The sequence below is a fragment of the Daktulosphaira vitifoliae genome, unplaced genomic scaffold (assembly GCF_025091365.1).
Source record: "Daktulosphaira vitifoliae isolate Bord-2020 unplaced genomic scaffold, ASM2509136v1 Scaffold_3, whole genome shotgun sequence".
NCBI classification, from domain to species: Eukaryota; Metazoa; Arthropoda; class Insecta; order Hemiptera; family Phylloxeridae; genus Daktulosphaira; species Daktulosphaira vitifoliae.
The window spans coordinates 11,997,344-12,017,023 of record NW_026099574.1 but is presented as its reverse complement, the minus strand read 5'-3'; the positions used below and the strand labels follow the sequence as shown (position 1 = coordinate 12,017,023).

Genomic DNA, 19,680 nt, shown 5'->3' with positions numbered 1-19,680 from the left:
AAACAATATTTATAAAGGCTAAGAATTAATAAGGGTAAGTAAGTAAAATATTTTGTTAAATAAATCATATTACATTTAATATTATACAATTATTATGATTTACTAAATATTACATATATATAAAAAAACACTAAAAATAAAAATATTGCACTAACTTTTATAAGATATAAATATATTAACCTAAGTTAGTATTATTCAATAAGTAAGTATACAGTTCAGGTTTTGTCATTTTTATTTGATATTTACCTAAAATTTCTTGAATTTTTAAACGTCTCCGAATGTGCCCAGGTTGAAAACTAAATTTAAACAAAGAAATTAATAAATTTTAAAGACCTTATTAATTATTTATTTTTAACTTACCTGTCATTTTCTAATCTTTTACGCCTACAAATATTTAAAGCTGTTTGTCTAACCATAGAACCAACTACATCTTTACTAATAACTATACCATCAACTAATGGGGTTGCAATACTTGTTCTATTGATTAATTAGAAAAAAGGAAAATTTTTTTTTTTAATATATCATTTTAAAAATAAAGTAATAAAAATGTAAAGTATATAAAAATAATTGTTAGTAAAATAGTTAAAATAATAAATAATTGTTACTATTTTATTAATAAAGTTAAGTATTGAATGATTACCTGCTAAAGGGTCCTTGTATTTTTACCCTAAGAAGACCACTTTGCAGTTCATGTAAATATATTACATGTACATCACTAACATCTTTTATGTATGAAGCTGGTTCAAGTCCCGTATTGGTAAAAGTCAATAAATCGGCTGATAATAATATAGAATAATATTATTAAAAAAATATCTTTAAAAGGTAATTTTAAGTTTTAAATACCAATAGGAAAATGTAAATGATCTTCAAAACTCTCCAACCAAACAAGCATAATAGTCGCTGATTTAAATTGTGGACGTCTTTTTGGAGGTTCAATAAATGGTTGTGTAGGTTTACCCATATCATCAAAATCAACAGACACTGTTCTAGAAGCCATAGGTTTGGTATATTTAAATGTTTCATGTTTCGAATTAGTAGCAGCTAAAAAAGATAAATAAATCATATTTAATTTACTAGAAAAATATGATTTAATATATTTTTATCACATTAAGTATCAATCTATACTAGAGTATGGGGATGTGGTATGGCACCTTTACCTTGTTAAAGATATTATTAGAATGGAAAGAGTACAAAATAAATTCCTTTCCTATGCTGCTTTCCTTTTGAAAATAAATCATCCCCCTCATAACTACTCCTCTATTTGCACCGCTATCCAACTTCCTTCCTTAGCCTACCGCAGAGAGGATGTTGACGTCTCATTTATAAAATCCCTTCTCAATAGTTCCATTGATTCTCCTGAACTTCGTTCCAAAATATCCTTCCCAGTCCCTTCCTATAACACAAGAAACCACTCCCTTTTCCAACTTCCCCTTCATCCTACCTCATATGGTCAAAACCACCCTCTCCATACAATATTTAGGCGACTTAATGAGTTTAGTCAAGATCTTTTTTGTTTTTAGTTTTTAGTATTTCATTGCGTTTATCAAAATTATATTGTATATAATAATAATGTTTTGTTGTATATATTTAAACTTAGCTTTTACCGTTTTTAGTTTGTAGTATTTCATAGTGTTTATCAAAATAATTTATATTGTATATAGTAATAATGTTTTGTTGTATAAATTTAAACTTAGATTTTAATGCCTTTTGAAAATTGCCTGTTTAGGCGTTGAAAAAATAAAATAAAAAAACCCAGCACAGGGGAGTCGCAGCACAGTGCTGACGTGGCATAGTTGGATCAAGTATAATGATATCTGACAGTGATTAAAATCACTAAAAAAAAAAAAACGCTTCGATGCAAATCTTTAGATAGTGTTTAATTTTAGAAAATTGGTGGATTATTCCAAAAGCTACATGATCTGCTAGTTCCTTATTAATATCCTGATTAAGATAAAGTATGCCGAATGAAAAAGGGATTATTAAAAAATATTATTTCTCATAAAAAAATTATGTTGATCCATACACTTTTCAATAAGTTATAGCATTATAAAGTTAAAAATGTAAAAAATAAAATCGAGAATTTTCACACAATAATAGCATTTGGTAGCCATTTTTACCGTGAAGACAAAATAAAGTCCCAAATTTTTTTTTTGCATAATAAAGTACATTACATTAGCTTTAATTTAAGATATATATAAAAGTCAGACTTTCCCGAACATTTTCAAAAGTCAAGTTGAAAAAATTAATTTTTTGTGAAAAAGTAGTCATTTTAAATCTCCCCCTGTGGGCAGGTAAAGGATCAGATATATAAAAAAAATATAGCAAATGATAGGTAATGATATCATGCATCTATAAAAAAAAAAATTATATTGATTTTTAAATTTGTAATTTTTTTGGAGGTTTCCCCCATTTACAGGGAACGACGGAAATTTTTTCAATTTTTGAGGGTAATGTCTTTGACTAGATACAATTTGTGATCTTTTGACGTATCATTAAAAGAAATTGGTTCGGTGAGAGCTGAGAAAAAGTAATAACAGACGCAAAATAAAAAAAAGACATCATAGTAAAACCATTACCTTTCCGGCTTCGCATTGAAGCTAGAAGTATAAGGTATCTTCACTTGAATAATTTTTATTTCAAAATCAAACTCAAACTATATCAATAATGCATTCGAAGTAGCAATGTAATAAAGTTCTTATATAATAACATACTTAGTTTTAATTCTTAAATATAAAATACAGGATAATCATTTTATCAAAGGGATATATAGTACCAAAGGAATATTTTTGTTCTAGGAAGGAAGTAAGCCTATAAGCTTCGCCTCCTCATAACTTAATTTCTTATTAATTTAATTGTTTAGTGTAAAAAATACAAATACGAAAATCTATTTATCATTGATTTACATAGAATAATTAAAAGAAATATGTTCTTGGGTATTTTTGAGTCTCTTCCTCTCGCAACAACAAACATTTATTCATAACTTCTAAGATAATAGTATAAAAGTTGTAAACGACTAATGAAATTTTCTTAAATAGATTATTTTATATTACCAATATGTATGTCAGTTAAATTTATAAGTTGTTATTTGAAAATCTTAAGTTTATTCAATTTTAAATGGCATAAGTGCAAGGGGTATGAAAATTAGGAAAATATGAGAATTTGGTATATAAAGGTTTTTATTTTACTTTAAAGTTTTTATATCTTTAATGATATTAAGTGAGGCATAGTTAAGAAATCACAATGTATAATAGAAAATATCTAATTAAGAAAATGATTAGCTGATAATAATTTTTTAAAAACTTATTTCTGAAATTATTACTATTTTGAAATATAAAATGGGGGTGAGACCAGAAATGACTATTTTATTATTAAATATTTCTCATCTGTAATCCTCCTTTCTAGAGACTCTCCCTTATATAATAGGAATTAAATAATTGTCCATATCTTAAATAAGTATTAAACAATATAAATACTAAAATACCTTCATTTTTTGGTGATTTTTCTTGTACATTATGTGATGGAACAACAAACGCTATTTCAGAGCTTACATCAGCCCAATAAATAACATGACTCTCACCATTGTATAAATTTCCGCCGTGTAATGTATTCATTTTTTGGTTACTAGTATTCTTAAAACCTGGTAAATTCCAGCTAGTTTCAATCCGTCCAGTCCAACCAGGATGTTCATTAACATTCACTGGCCAACCAAGATTAGTAAGTATTTCCAAAAACTTAGGAGTCACTGTTGTACTAGATGTCTAACATAAAAATTTTTAGAATTATTTTAATCACTGATATTCTATTTAGATACTAAGTTATTTTTTAGAATAGTAATTAAAAACAAATGTATAACTTACTACATTCATTAATATATCCTTAACATTTTTCTGGCCATCCTTGACATAAAATATATGACATGTATCACAAGTTCGAGAAGGTGTGTTATCCAGAATTTCTAAATCTTTATAAAAATTTTCATGATTTGCATTTAAAGCAACTAATGATGGAACTGAAGATGACTATATAAGAAATATTTTATATAAATAATCATACCATTAAATAGTTTATTAATTGACTAAAGTATATTGTGACACTGAGTAAGTGAATTGCTAACTATTTTTTATGTTCTTCTTATATTATTAAAGTTGTATTTATGACAAAATATTTGTAATAAATTTTTTTTTATAAGTCATACAAATTTTTACATACATTTTATAAATGATAAAATTAGTTTTATATTTAAAAATCAAATTTTATTAAAATAATATAATTTCAATAATTATCTATCTTAAAAATAATAGATATTATTTTAATGATAAAATAATTAATATAAATTCTACAAACATTAACATCATCCAATCTAGATAAAAATCCAAAGTGAGATAAAAAAAGTCTTGCTGTACTGAAGTCTGTACATGGTTGAGGGGGCATAATATCAACAGTTTTTGATAAAGATTCTGAACAAAGATTTTCCATTTCTTTTTGCTTTTCGATTAAATTTGATAAAATATTATGTTCTTCATCATTAAAAACTAAGCTGTCTAGACTTGGAATGGACTTGTCCCTTAAAAATATAGTAATATAATTTGAAATAAAATACTTTTCACATACCATAACTGATTTGAAATAGATACATTTTACACATTGATATTTGATCATTAACCTCAGAGAAATGTCTGCTTGATTTACGATAATTTTTTTGTCGATTGGGCTCTTCCATTGGTACTGGTCGTCCTGGGAAAGTATTATATTGTTTGGAAGATGAAGATCTATGTCTAGGGAGATGTCTTAATTGAAGGGTCCATGCTTGTCTTCCAAATGAACTTCTTATAAGTACAGTCAATGTAGGTTGAGCATCTAATGAAATTTTTTTTAATATGCAGTCAAAGAAACTATGTGATTTTTATACCTTGATCATTGCCCAAAGGTTCTTCAAATAAAGCTAGAATAATTGAATTCTCTAGTACAAAATATCGAAACTTAGATACTGCATGAGATTTACATTCCATATTATTTACAGCGATTGAGTTACAATGTTTAATTAAAGTAATTTCATCTAACAAACATGACAAACTTTCAGCACCACAAATTGAAGGGAAACTACCCACCTAATAATTATACATAAATTTTATACTTAAGTATAATTAAGTAATGAAAGTTATATGAAAAACTCTTACTTGTTCTAAAATAATAGCTAATAAAGATTCAGCTGCATCTCGCACTCTCATTGAAGCAGGTTTTAGTTCCTTTTCATCCTTCATCTTTATTGATTCTTGAGGTTTTCCCTAAAATATAATATTTATTAAAGTAAAACGAAATTTGAATTGTTTTAAACTAAATCACTTTAATTAAAAATAATATACATGTGATTTTGTTCCGGATATGCCAAGTTCAACTACTTCAATGACAGTATTAAGACAATCTTTATCATCTAAAAGATAAGGATGAGCAACAAGCCAAACTGCGGCACATTGATAGGCAGCAACAATAGTAGAATGTAAATCTCGAGAATGAGCTGGAGGTGGTCTCCAACACTGATAAGTAATGTAATCACATAACCATTTTACTGCTCTTTTACATTCTAAAGAATCTAATTATACATATAATAAAATTACTAAGCATGATAAATAAGCAAAACTTAATTAGTAATTACTAATAATATGATTTTATCGTTATAATCAATACTCCTGAAAGAGTTATTAAATTTTAAAATGGATTATTTTTTTCATTAAGCTATTAAATATTTTCGTTATTGAATCTATATAGGTAGGGTAGTTAATTTTTTAACGGTTATTCAACTTTTTCCTAGTTAAAATTATTTTTATATATGACTAATACGTATGATTTTTCAAAAATTTTGCGAGTCTTATCCATTATCTATGATTACATTATTATGTGAATTAAAAGTATAATATATATATATATATATAATTTTCATTAATTTGAAATTGTTTCATTTTAATTATTTATTAGTTAAATAGGTACTAGGAGAATTTTATCATTATATAAAAATAAATGTATATATACAGGGTAATTTTTTTTATCATAAGCACTCAATATATAATCGTTTCACTTTTTTGCTGCATAAAAATTATATCAGAAAATATTTGATAAAATATTTCAAAATTAATATTAAAAAATTATTTAAATCAATTTATGTATTAAGCATATATACCTGTATCTCTTATATTCACTCTAGCTAATCCCATGAGCAATTCTAAAGCAGCAAGTGATATATTCAAGTCAGATTTCCATGAAGAAATTAGTCTGTGACATACTAAATATGTAGCTCGGATGTACAATGCATGAGCAGAATCTGAAATAGAAAATTTTTTTATGTAACTTTTTATTATAAATAGTCTATTTAAATGATTAAATTTAATTAAATTATAATACATTATTAATAAACTGTTTGCTGTACAAAATAATTAAAAAATTAATAGAGCTGGAAATTTACATTTTTAAAAAAGATAATAAGTTAAGTTAATTGATTTCTTTCATTCATGCTTTACTTTTTAGACAACAGTTTTCTTCATTTAATCAAACTATATTATTATCCATATTCAATTAGATTAGAAAAAATTCACTCTAGATTCATACCTGTATACAGAGTGATTTTTTTTTTAATCAAAAACCACATAATTACAAACAAAATAAAAATAATTTAGAAATTTTTTGTTGGTTACCTTTAGTTACATATTATTCTTGCACTATTAGTTATTTAACACTTTATAAGTTTTGTTTTTTAAAATTTGTTTTTCAAATATGAACACTTATTTTGAATTTAATAAAATGTTTGATGTTTTATTTTAATAGTAACATGACATAACTTTACTAGTTTACATACAAATTGGCAATACAAAAAGCATATCAATTGATGAAATCATAACTGATATTAGATACTGCGTATCTGTGAATAGCAATGTCATAAAAAACAATTAGCTACCTGTATTTGTAATCTCTCGTAGATTATACATGTATATTAATTAAAAAAATTGAAAATTTAATGTATTACATATATTAAACAAATAAAGTAATGTTAAAAATGCAAATACCATTTACTATTAAGTTAAAAATTAAACAATTTTATTAAATTTAAAATATACGTTCCTTTTTGTAAAACAAAGTTGATATCCTTATAAGGTATAAGATACGAACTTCAAAAGTATTACATAACTAATAATTAAAGTAAACATGTAACTAAAGGTAACCAAAAGTTATAACTACAATGAAAATAACAACAATAAAAAAATTATAGTGCAAGAGCTAATAATTTTAAGAATATTATTTAAAGTTATATCTTATTTTTTGGCAAAAAATTAAATTTAGCATAATTGAGCAAAAACTTAAAAAAAAATAAAAATTACTTTTGTTCAATATTGAGAAGTCGAATGCATCAGAAAAATAAAAGCCAGCCGGTTCTAAACTGGATTCGGGAGTATTACTTGCATTGGTTTGAAATAAACTTACCATTTGATCATGTTGACTGGATGGTAAACTAAATGAACTCATTGTATCCACTGTGCAAACAGGTGTAAACAAAAGTTTAAAGTGCAAGTATTTTTTTAACCCTGGAATGCTAGCGTACGTCAGACTGATGCATTGTGCACACGTCGATCGTTTCCTCTTCTATACCTTCCCTCCTAAAACTCTGTACCTTTTTTACGTGATTTGAATAAATAAATCTTTTAAAAATGATCATAGCTCGTTTTTATTGCAACTCACTCTATGCTTACACCTTTAACAATAAAAATTATCAAAGGAGTCAAATTGACACATCGCTAGTAAAATGCGCCTATAAGATATCGCTAGCGTTCCAGGGTTAAGTAAAAAGTGTAACTTTAATAATGTTTTCTAACTAAAAGTAATCATACTAAATAAATTATAACATACAAAATTCTACTACATAAGTGTTTATGTATACAATAAATGAGTATAAATTTATTCAATAATCTGTTTAACCTGATGATAATAAATTAGATGGTGTATCACTATGAGCTGTTGTGTCAGACTCTGTATCATTTTCAGATTCTTCAAGAAATGCAGAATCTTGTACACAACATAGCAAACCTCCTAAAAATAATACAGATATATACTGATACATAATTAACTAGTTTAGTTAATGATCTAATTAAGAAAATTAATTGTCAATACAACAACTTTGGGAAGTTATTGATGTGTTAATAACTAGGTGGGAGGAAGAGTATGGACAAGAAATGTCTAATTATAAAAATAGCAGTACCTAGTCATCTCTAGTCATTATTTTAAATTGTTAATAACTTTCAAAATATGGGTCCAAAAGTTGTTATTGACTAGTAATTTTTTATAATTAGATCATTATCAATTAAATTAATTAATTAATTATGTGTGTTTCAGTTTGATAAACTTAAGTTGATTTTCTTATAAGGTGTAAGAGATGACATAAAGAGTACTTCATGATTGTTAAATTGATAGAAATAGGGAACTAAAAGAAACTAATAAAAAAATTATCAATATTATTTTTATGTTTCGATTAACAAAAGGGTCATTCATTAATGAATAACTCTTTATATAAGGCCTTGCTTTATAGTGCAACAACACCACAATTTTGAAAAATGGAATTTTGTTTTATTCTTATTAATTTGACATTTCCACATTTATTGTAAGGTAAAATTTATCTAGACTTAATAAGAACTTCTTAAAAATTAATTAATATTTTACTCTTTGAGAATTACTACACCATCAGAATTGATATAAAAGAAATTTTTTATTAAATATAATATTACTAGTCTCTACAGGAAAATGAAAAGAATGTTTAGTTTACCTAGTAGCATTTGACAGTTATGTGAGTCAGATTCATTCTGTAAAGCATTAATAAGAAGATTCATAACACGAGGTTTTAGATCTCCCATAATGATAGATCCACGAGACATATTACTTGAAGAATTCAACTCCTTAATAGTTAAGTCCTATATAAAATATGTTAATTCATAATAAATTATTTAAACTAATTAACTGTTTAAAATTATAAAATCAATTACTTTAAAATGTAATGGGTATGAAACTAAAGATAAGAGTAAATTTATAGCAGACCTTCTAAGTTCACTTTTAGATACAGTATTTAATCTGTAAAATAATTAATCATTTTAAAATTAAATATTGACCTATTTTAACATAACACGAATTATAAATAATAATAATTTATAACCACATAATAATACTGTATTTAAATATAACTAACATAATAGTTGTAATCAAATTGTTAATGATATACCTTAGTTTTAAATCCCTTTCAGGTAGTACTAGTTCTAATGTTTCAATTATATAAGGTACTAATACATTTATACCACTCAAATCTAATCTAAATAGATCATTGGAATTTAATAATATGCTTGTAATTGTTTCATCACATTCATGCATCTGTAAAATCAACAGCTTATTAATTTTATATAATTTAAATTACCTCTACAAAAAATATATAATATTTGCAATTTTCACTTTTATTTTAGGATAATAAAATGGGTAGAATAGTTTAAATAACAAAATTAATCAAGTTTTATGTAATAAATTATATTTTAAATGTTCAAAAAGTTATTTAGATAAATCTAAATAAATATATATTTTCTTACTTCATTAACATGTAGTCCCTCACAGACTGTCATATAAAACCGAGCTAAGTAAACTGGCAAAATTTCTTCAGATGTTTTTTTAGAGCAAAATATTCTACATAATGTTCCTATTGCTTCAGCACGTCCAGGCAAATATCGATCATAATGGGCCATATTTAATAAATTAATGGAATCAATACTGTCAGAAACATTGTCAGTTAGTGAATTTGGTTGAGATGCTGAAGCTGTACTTCCACCTCCCATACTACTGTAACCTCCAGATCCACCACTTTTTATGCTAGTTGTATCAAACATGACTGAACTAGGTCGTTTAGACATTCTACTGTCAGCTAGTAAAAATAAATCTGAGATTTAGTTTCTTAGATATCTAAAACTGATTTATACCAATGTTTACTTACGAGTAGCTTGTTTTGGTTTATTAAAATCAACTCCAAGAAGTGCTGCTTCAAATAACCATTCCCCGAAAAGATGAAGAATACTATTGCAGTGTGGACGATTTTCCGCAAATACTTTAGGTTCTACATAAATATTATTATTATATCATTTGTAATAATAACTTTTTATAGGCTAAATATATGATATTTAAATTACATTTAACCATAATTAAAAATACCTCAACATTTATACGAGAGTACTAATATATTTGGTTATTTCTAATTTTTTTAAGTATAAAATCTAAATTTTTAAAAGATCAGGTAAAATTAGTCAAATTCCTTAATAAAAACTTGTATATCAAAAAATAAAATACAATAACTTTTTTATAAAACTGTGTAAAAAGAAAAATATAAAAAACTACCTGATATAGTTGAAGATATTGATATAGTAGAAGTAGATTGTTTATTAGTTTGAGTGTTTATTCGACTTGTTGTTAAGCCCACCAATGATGATTTAGGAATACCTATAAGTAATTAGAGAAAATACTGTACTAATCTTTGAAAATATTATCACTTAAATTAACAACATGATGTAATAAGCTTTGGGTAAAATATATTAGAACTTAAATTATATTAAATTTATTTAGCTTTATTCATTAGATGAGTTTTAATATTAAACTTCTTAATAAGATCGCTTTTTAAATATTTTTGACATAAAGTAAATCACTATGTTGATTATGATGTAATGATCATCCTCAAAAGTTTTATACCTCATTGAAGTTCAAAATAACTAATATCTTAAATGTATTGATACATAATATGACTTTAGAATTATTAAATTCCACTCATTGACCCAAGAGAATTCTAAATTTGTTGGGGTTTATTAGTGAAATTTATTCAATATCTTATACAATCAAAAAACATAAAGATAAAATTTATATAGAAACATAATATGTATATATTATATAAATAAGTTAAAAGAAGTAATATTTCACATAATAAAAAACTATATGAAATTAGTATTAAATTATATTATTATTTATACTTCATGTGTTTTGTATCATTTTTACATTATATATTTAATAATTGTAATTAAAATTAGATTATTTAAGATTTAATATTAGATACATTGTAAATGGGTATACTTGGATATAAACAAGTGACATTTTTTATTTAAAAATCTGGTATAGAGAATGTCATATATGAAGTTATATGAAAAACTATAAGACCTAACAGTAATAGTGCAGCCTAATATATTATTTAGTATAATTATAGCAATCTAGTGTTATGCTTAAATCACAACTTTATTTACATACTTCTTAATCAACTATTTATTAAATGTTCACTATTTTTATTAAATAAAAAATGCAGTTAAAAGTTCTTAATATAAGTTCTCAAATAAGATAGAAAAAATAGTTTTAAGATAAACCAAAATTAAAAGGTTATTAAATGAAAACAAATACCACTTATATAAATACAGCCATGCAAACATTTTACATTATCTTAAGACAGGTTATTTTTTAGTAAAGGTAAATTTTCAAAAGATTATTGTACCCTTATTGGTAAGAGTTGGTGCAACACTAAAACTTTTTGCCAATCGCCTTTGAGAAGGTGGGGTTTGTGTTACTATACTTCCATCCTTTTTATCTAAAGTGCTTCCCATACTCCAAGGTAGAACATCATCCCAAATAATAGTAGGATGAGATGGAATACCTATTTTTTAAAAAAAGAGTGCATTCAAGTTTATATTTTCAAGAGAGAAGGAAGAACTAGTATAGTTTGTTTTAATAAAAGAAGTTATAAGTATGATATAAAACAATAAAATAAAATTAGTAAGCTTGCCTAAAAATGCATCAACAAGTGAAGCAATTCCACGTATAGAAATATAAAAATTATAAGGCAAAATATTTAAGCATGGATGATTTGTTGGATCAACCAGTTTATGTTGAGAATCAGAAAGGGCGGCTTGTAAAAATTTTGGAGTTCGACTTATTGTTGATGGTCGACTGAGATCAGCAGGATTACCAATTGTTTGTAATAATCTAAACCAACTTTGAGCTATTGTATCATTTGACATTTCTGGTGGAATAAGTTGGACATCTTCATTAGCTGTATGATTATAAATATTTAGACTTTAAATATCAAAATTAATATATTAAAAAGTAACATGATAACATACGCAATTTAAGCTGTGGAAAGTCAGGACCATACATAATAGTTAATAGACGTGATGTAAGTGCTAAATTTATTCGATTCCATTGATGAATTAAAGCTGTGCGATGACGCCAAGTAATAGCCATTTCTCTCAATGTTTTCCACATAGATGGTGATGGAAAACAACGAACACATGCGACTAACCAAACTTCTATTAAGACACTCAGCACTCTTTCACATAGTTCTTCTCCAACATCTTCTAAAAAAAATTGTAAAATTCATACTATTTAATATTTATGAGCTAAAATTATAATTTTAAGACTCAGAATATTTATGCATAAATAAAAATAGCATAATAAATTATTTAAAATATTCTATTACCTTTAATTGTTGGTGGAGCTAATAATGCATCATTAATGGCAAGAAGAAATAATAAAAGTGCTTCCCATGTTTCTGCTTCTATAATTTTTGATGTTCGAGATACATCATGTAAAGTCCTTAAAACTCGATGACATAGGACAGCTTGGCGATTAATTGCATCAGCTCCTATTTATGAAAAACTTATACTTTTTAATAATTGATGTAAGGTTATTAGTATAATAATACATATTTTTAAAAATAAAAACTTAAGTCGAATATTAAATGTAGTCTTACCAATATTTAAATATATAAAGGTCCAGACTTGTAACATAAATAGTATTTTAATTAAACATAACAAAATTATGAATTTACTTCATAATTTTATAATTACATATATAGATTATGAGGTTATTTGATATTTACCTTCTCCTTTTCGAGGAACAAATAAGTTATAAAAATGTGAAATAATTTTTCTAGCATATAAATTAGGATCATTACATACAGGCTTAGGAACTGAAATTTTTGGAGTTTCATATAATGATGAAAGCCAATCACAATAAATATGAACACAATCTCTAATTGTGTCATGTTCTGAAAGTGGAAGACTTAAACCATAGCATATCACCTAACAAACAAGTAAATATATAAATCCAAGAAAAATAATTTATACAAAATTTTCAATAAAAAAACATTACTCACTTCCATGCACCAAATTACTTCATTATCTTTGATAAGTTTGCTAGGTTCAGGGGGTTGTGTTATTCCTAAATTAGATGATAATTGTTTGATAACAGATGTTACCACTTCCTTGCAAGAACCTGCTGGAAATTTGTTTAGCACACTCTGTCCTAATTCTCCACAATTTTGTACAGCTAAACTTAGTGAAGCCCATTCGCAATACATACCTGAACGCCCACCACTCCCCTCCTGAAAATAAGTCATAAATACTTTAATAATTAACCCTTAACTACCGACGTCTAAATAAATGACATAATTACTGACGTACGGTCTACCAGATTGTACTCTTGTACTTCATATAATTAATAATTAGATGTCAACCATTTAAAGGTACATTAAAAAAAAATACAATTAACAATAATGTATAAATAGTAAATTGTGAACAAAAATTTGATGCGGTCTGGTAGACTGCATGTCGGTAGTTAAGGGTTAAATCAAATCAATTATTTTAATGGCCTTATGAGTTCCTAATAATATAAAGATATTTATAAAATTTCTATACTTGTTGCATTACTTTATGTTGTCAATTATCTATTTATATAAAAAAAAACAAGGTAACATTTAATTGTATATTTAAATACTCTTTATTACCTAAATATTGTTGCTTAATGAATTTTTATGGACAAAAATTTCAAATGAAATTTCTAGTACTAGGAAATCGATAAAAAAATATATATTAAAAATAGTTTAAAATTTTATAATTAAATCTTAAGATTCGGTAAATTAATTAAGATACTTCTTAATTCTATCATAAATAACAACTTGATAGATAATATTCTCTATGTTAAAAAAATTATAATTTAAACTATTAGTTATGTTTAATATCCTTTGAATTCAACAGAATAAGATAATTTCTAAAGTAATTATTAATTATTGACTAAAATATTCATACCTTCCAGTTAACTCTATTAAACACTTCCAAATTCATATGTTTTAATTTTTAATTTTATTAAGTTGACTTATAGTATGCTGAACATACTAATAATTAGATCATTTATATTTTACAATAAAAAGTATATAATATAAGCGTAATTATTAACGCCGATGATTGGTAACTTAATCACTTCCAATTTTTATAATAGTATTACAGATTAAATGAAACATTTTAATCTGTGATTGTATTAGATATTAGTGATAATATTATCATTAGAATAGAATATCAAGAAATTTTACGTATATGAAGTTAGCAAGAAATTGCTAGCAATTTATAATTACAGATATAGATAATAATAATTCACCTTACGTAGTCGACATCAAACAGTAAAATCAATCAGAGCGTCACAAAGTGGGTACACTGAATAAGTAAAGAGTATGTATTAAGGATTATTAGACTGATCACGTCCTTGAAAGGATTGCTTTGAATATTGAATATGACTTCTGTTACTGATTGAATTTGTGCTACATTTCCTAAAATATTTAGTATGTGATGACCTGTTAATTAATAACATCGAAAATGATTGTTTTACTATTTTGAGTTAAGAGATGTTGAAATTTTATTAATTTTAGATTTAAAAATATGATAGTAAACAATTCCTATGGAATTTTTTTGTTTTATTTTTGTTCAATTATCCAGTTAATAATTCCATGTAAGTTCTAACTACTTATAGTATATGAGGCACCTAGAACTGAAAGGATTTAAGTGACATTTTAGAAAAAAATGTGAAGTGCAAAACTACAAAGTAAAATAACCACTTCTTTGATTGGATTAAAGATCACAGAAAATTTTTTTTAACTAACCACTATTTGTAATTGATATTTTAAACTATATGCATTGAAAATATGTAATTTTTTAACTTTAAATTCAATTTTCTTTGAATTAATGTTTTGTATCTTTGATCCTTTTAGCTTTAGGTGTCTCATATATCATTAGCTATCTGTGTATGTATTTATTTTTAAATGTGTCTTTTATAGTTGTTTTTGGAACCAATAACTATGTAAAAATGTATCCAAAATTGGGAGAAAATGTAACGTTAAAATGTGGGAATGATTATACCAAAAAGGCTGATGTATCTTGGAAAATGAATCACAAGGAATTGCCTGGACGAGTTTCAATTTTAACAAATGGAGACTTATTTATAACAAATGTTGAAAAATCTGATTCTGGTACTTATGTATGTGATTTGGGAACAGCAAATACTTATGCTGACCATGTACCATTAAATGAAATTGAATTAAAAGTCATTAGTAAGTGTTAAATAAATACTTTACAGGTTAACCTTATTTCTATTGTATATATTTTTCATTAGGTGTACCAAGTCCTTTGGTGGGTGTTAAAGTAATTCCTTATACAGTACTTATACATATCTTATGGAAACCAGTTGAAGATGATGGAGGATTTCCTATTTCAAATGTAACTATAAGAATCAAAGAGATTAATAATTCCGATGATAAGTGGATAACTGTTTATTCAAACATATCAAGTGTAAGTTTCTATCTAATTTATCTTTATATATTTTTAAACTACTAATTAAAGTTAGTTAAAAAGTTTAGATGTTATGCATATTTACGTGTTAACAGTGTGATAGATGTAGTGCCAAAATTTAGATATAAAAGTTATTTTACTTTTAATATAATTATTATTAATGTCATATGGAAGTATTGGAAATATTTGCATTTTAGAATCTATCTTACTAGTATTTTTTATTTATGTTTAATTAATGATTATAAAATATATTCATTTTGTTCTATGATTTAAAATATACAAAAAGTATTACTTCATTTTGGTTGTTGTTTTATATTTCAAAAGTATGAAAACAAAATCTTAAAATTCCATAGTCTGATTAAAAATCTTGAAAGTAATGACACTCAAAAAACATATATGAGTAATTCATTTTCAACTTCAATAAGTGTATAATCAAATACTTAAATACTATGTAAAATGAAATGACAGCTGTTAACTTATTTTATACTTTATTAAAATAGCTTCTGAATGCATTGAGCTTTTTTTAATTTTCAAATAATTAATGAATTATAATGATTTTAAATGTTGATGTTATATCTAAGATATCATATACAAAGATTAATTAGTATTTCTATTTAATTTATTTTTTCAGTTGCAGAAAGAAATTTATCATTTACAATTTAATACATTATATATAGTTGAAATGTGGGTGGCTAATATTGTAGGAAATAGTGAAAAAACTGTTGTGATCACAAAAACATTAAGTGAATTATCTGAAATTGGTAAGTATTAAAAAAATTGAAAAATTAGATTTAATAAATTAGGTCATAATAGAGTACTTAAATTCTCAAATTTCTACATTAACTTGACTTATTTTAGCTTCGATTCGAAGCTGAGAAGGTATTAATTTTACCATGATGTGTTTTTTTTTTATTTGAAAAAGTGTGATTATAATATTATTGTAAAAAATGTAGTAAAACCATTACTTATGATGTCAACATAATATGCTTATTATGATGTTAATAAAAATTGTAAAAATAAAATTAGAATCAGAAAATAATGTAAAATGAGTAGGGAACCATACACTATAAAAAGAGGAATCTAATTATGAAAAGAGATATATATTACTGACAGTTTAACTATAACCATCTTCATAGCCGTTAATTTTGATATTCGTTAATAATTTGAGAGTATTCAGCTGACTGGCGTATGCTGACAAGTGTACTAGAAAAGAGCCAAAGAAACACTGTTAACACTAAAAATTAGTATTCGTTTCTTTTGTGTGTATTTTGTATCTATACCAGGCTAGGACAACTACGACAGAACATAAATTTCAATGACCATAATAAAATACTAAGATATAATGAAAGACTATCAATAATTGATTGTCTTTGGTAATTATTATCAAAAAAGTTGTGCATAATTTAAAATTTTATTCAATTTGATAGTTCTATAATTAATAACTTAATAGTATTGTACCTAATAATATAATATTTTTTTTATTAGACTTAGAAAAACATTTAATGGAGGGAATTGATAAGTTTCATACAAAAGCATGGATATTTGCAGTTGTTGTTATTATGACTACCTTTAGCATTTTTGGAATTGCATTTTGCTATCTTTTACTAAAAGATCCTAGAACTAATAAAAGTATGTTTTGTGTATTTGTTTAACTAGAATTTATGAACAATTTTAAACTTGAAATCATCTTGTTTCTTAGGATTAGATGATGTGGAAGATGTAGAACGTATTGAATTAATCCCAAATATTACACTTAATCCAGGATATTGTGAAACATAGCAAATATTTGAATATATTGATACAGATCTCTAAACATCGATAGAAATAGAACAAAAATGTATTTAAGAAAGATAATATTACAGTAATATTTTCTTCCTTAAAATGTGATTTTTTATATATAACGGAAATAATCTGAGCATTTTAATTTTATTTAAGTCTTGGAAGTATAGTCTGTGCTAGAAGTATATTTATTAATTTACTCATAACTGAAGTTTTAATTTTATTGTGAAAACATATTGTTAGTTTATTTAACTTTAAAAATACTAAATTAATTTTTTTACAAACAGTTGAAAAATGTTCAGATAAAAAAAAATATTTTAACCAATTGATTATTGATATATTTACAATTATAATAGAAGTATAAATAAATAATTAATTTCAATGAAATATTATAAATTTTATAAAACATTTATCAACAAAAATTATACTAATTAATTATTCATATTTTTGTATCTTTAAAACTTAACACATAAAATAATAGTATACATTTTTTTACTTAGTTTTATAAAAAAACATTAATAGTTATCTAGTATTTAATTAATTTTGGTTTGTTAAAATAAAATCATATACTTTTTTATAATTATTAAGTGATTCATATCATAGCTTTGTTTTTATACTTAATAAACGAAAAATTAACTAGTCATTTTTTCAAAACTATACTTGTTTTACCTTTAATATAAGACTGCACTTTTTTGTATTTAATATTAAGACTAAATTTTTGAATGCACACCAGTTCTAAATACCTCATAAGCGTTTTAGATTATAACTTGTCTACTAATAATTATTAAATTGTATATAAGACTTAATACTGTCATGATATATTATTTTTGTGATATTACCTTATAAAAATTCAGGAAGGATTTTTACATTGGTATATTCAAAATTAATATTAAAATTTTAATATCTGCAAATAATTCATATCATTTTATTATAGAAAAGACTATCAAATATTTCTTGTAATTAAGTATTTATAAAAATATTGTAGTGTTGTCTTAATATAAGGTTTTAATTAAATAAAATATTCAGTCAATTGTATATTCTAATGTTCATTACTGTGAACATCATAGCAAAGGGATGATTTCAATTTTTAATGTTGAAATTATAATTTTAAAACAAAAAATCTAAAACATTTAACTTATTTATGTTATATAAAAAAAAACAATGGATAATGAATATTAACTAATAAAATTTTTTTATTATTTTTATCTTAGTTAAACTATTTGTTTTTAAAACTTATTTTTGTTTACCTCAATTATTATTTTTATATTTTTACAGTAAAACAATTAATATAGTGTAATTTAGTATTATTTAAAATCATTGCTACAGTACTCTGCCTATTCCTTTCACTTAACTTATAAATTGATATAATACAAAATATATTGCTTTACTGTCAATGTGATATACCAACTGTTTGATTTAAAATTAAAAAAAGATTGTTGTTAAATTTTATAAAACTATACTAATAGTCTATTCTTATTGTACTATATTTTATTTGCACATTTTTTTTCTCTCTCATAGTAATTATGAATAATAATTAAATTAATTAATAATAATAATAATTTATTTATCATAATAAAATGATATCTTAATTATGTTTTTATTTGTATTTTAATAATAAAGTTGTTTTCAATTAAAATGTGTTGTGTTATGCTAAATTATGGTTGTTCTAATTATTTTATAGTTAGCAACTTATTTAACAGGTGCTTGAATTTTTTTTTTTGTTTATGATGTGATTAATTTAGTTATATTTTGATAAAATGTATGTAATTTTATAAAAAGATATTATTGTATTTGTAATGCTGATTGTGTGATTATTGCAAATCATGTGCTTGTTGTATAAATTAAATTATGTACATTTTTTTTTTAATAAATCAGTTTTTAGTCTAATAGTTGTTATTGCATCAATAATTTTATTATTAAAAAAAATTGCTATTATTTTCTAAAAATGTGCTTGTGTCAAAAGTTTTGAATATATACATTTGACTCAAGGTCGTGTTATGGGGGAAAGGACAATGGGGCCAAGTACCCTAGAATACCATACATATAAACAACACAAATAAAAACATACATTTTTTTACTCAAGACGTATCTTGTTTAAAAACATTAAATAAGAATGTCAAATATATGATTGTCCTAAAGGTACCAATGACAGTTAGCACGTCACTAAGTTGGCTAAATAATTTGAAATTGAAGGGACTAAAAAAAAAAAAATCAAATTATCAAGAGTTAATTGTATTTCTTTTTA

The 19,680-nt window shown here is 24.3% G+C and overlaps 2 protein-coding genes across 8 annotated transcripts; one reads left to right on the top strand and one right to left on the bottom strand.

Annotated features, from left to right (window-relative positions):
* Positions 1-50: 50 nt before the first annotated feature.
* LOC126900295 (ral GTPase-activating protein subunit beta) lies at positions 51-14,326 on the bottom strand. 6 transcript variants are annotated; one of them, XM_050675910.1, is made up of 28 exons: positions 14,127-14,325; positions 13,196-13,423; positions 12,920-13,121; positions 12,791-12,817; positions 12,518-12,682; positions 12,162-12,395; positions 11,825-12,091; positions 11,537-11,695; positions 10,405-10,506; positions 10,007-10,126; positions 9,609-9,937; positions 9,254-9,399; positions 9,021-9,105; positions 8,804-8,948; positions 7,963-8,073; positions 7,368-7,520; positions 6,176-6,316; positions 5,364-5,590; positions 5,178-5,285; positions 4,910-5,108; positions 4,635-4,857; positions 4,345-4,564; positions 3,858-4,019; positions 3,482-3,758; positions 844-1,041; positions 641-776; positions 361-477; positions 51-296 (listed from the first exon to the last, which is right to left on the bottom strand). In XM_050675910.1, exons 1-28 carry the CDS (start codon positions 14,160-14,162, stop codon positions 176-178), a joined length of 4,638 nt encoding a protein of 1,545 aa, XP_050531867.1. In that variant the 5' UTR covers positions 14,163-14,325; the 3' UTR covers positions 51-175. The 6 variants fall into 6 exon arrangements, with proteins under 6 accessions (XP_050531867.1, XP_050531868.1, XP_050531870.1 ...); XM_050675911.1 differs by having other exon boundaries at positions 12,162-12,392; XM_050675913.1 differs by lacking the exon at positions 7,368-7,520 and having other exon boundaries at positions 14,127-14,326.
* Positions 14,327-14,460: 134 nt separating this feature from the next.
* On the top strand, positions 14,461-17,494 carry LOC126900296 (uncharacterized). Of its 2 annotated transcripts, XM_050675917.1 has the most exons (7): positions 14,461-14,653; positions 14,741-14,820; positions 15,146-15,418; positions 15,481-15,656; positions 16,288-16,417; positions 17,142-17,285; positions 17,356-17,494. In XM_050675917.1, the coding sequence occupies exons 2-7, from the start codon at positions 14,751-14,753 to the stop codon at positions 17,433-17,435; spliced, it is 873 nt and encodes a 290-aa protein (XP_050531874.1). In that variant the 5' UTR covers positions 14,461-14,653; positions 14,741-14,750; the 3' UTR covers positions 17,436-17,494. The 2 variants fall into 2 exon arrangements, with proteins under 2 accessions (XP_050531874.1, XP_050531873.1); XM_050675916.1 differs by having other exon boundaries at positions 14,461-14,820.
* Positions 17,495-19,680: the final 2,186 nt, after the last annotated feature.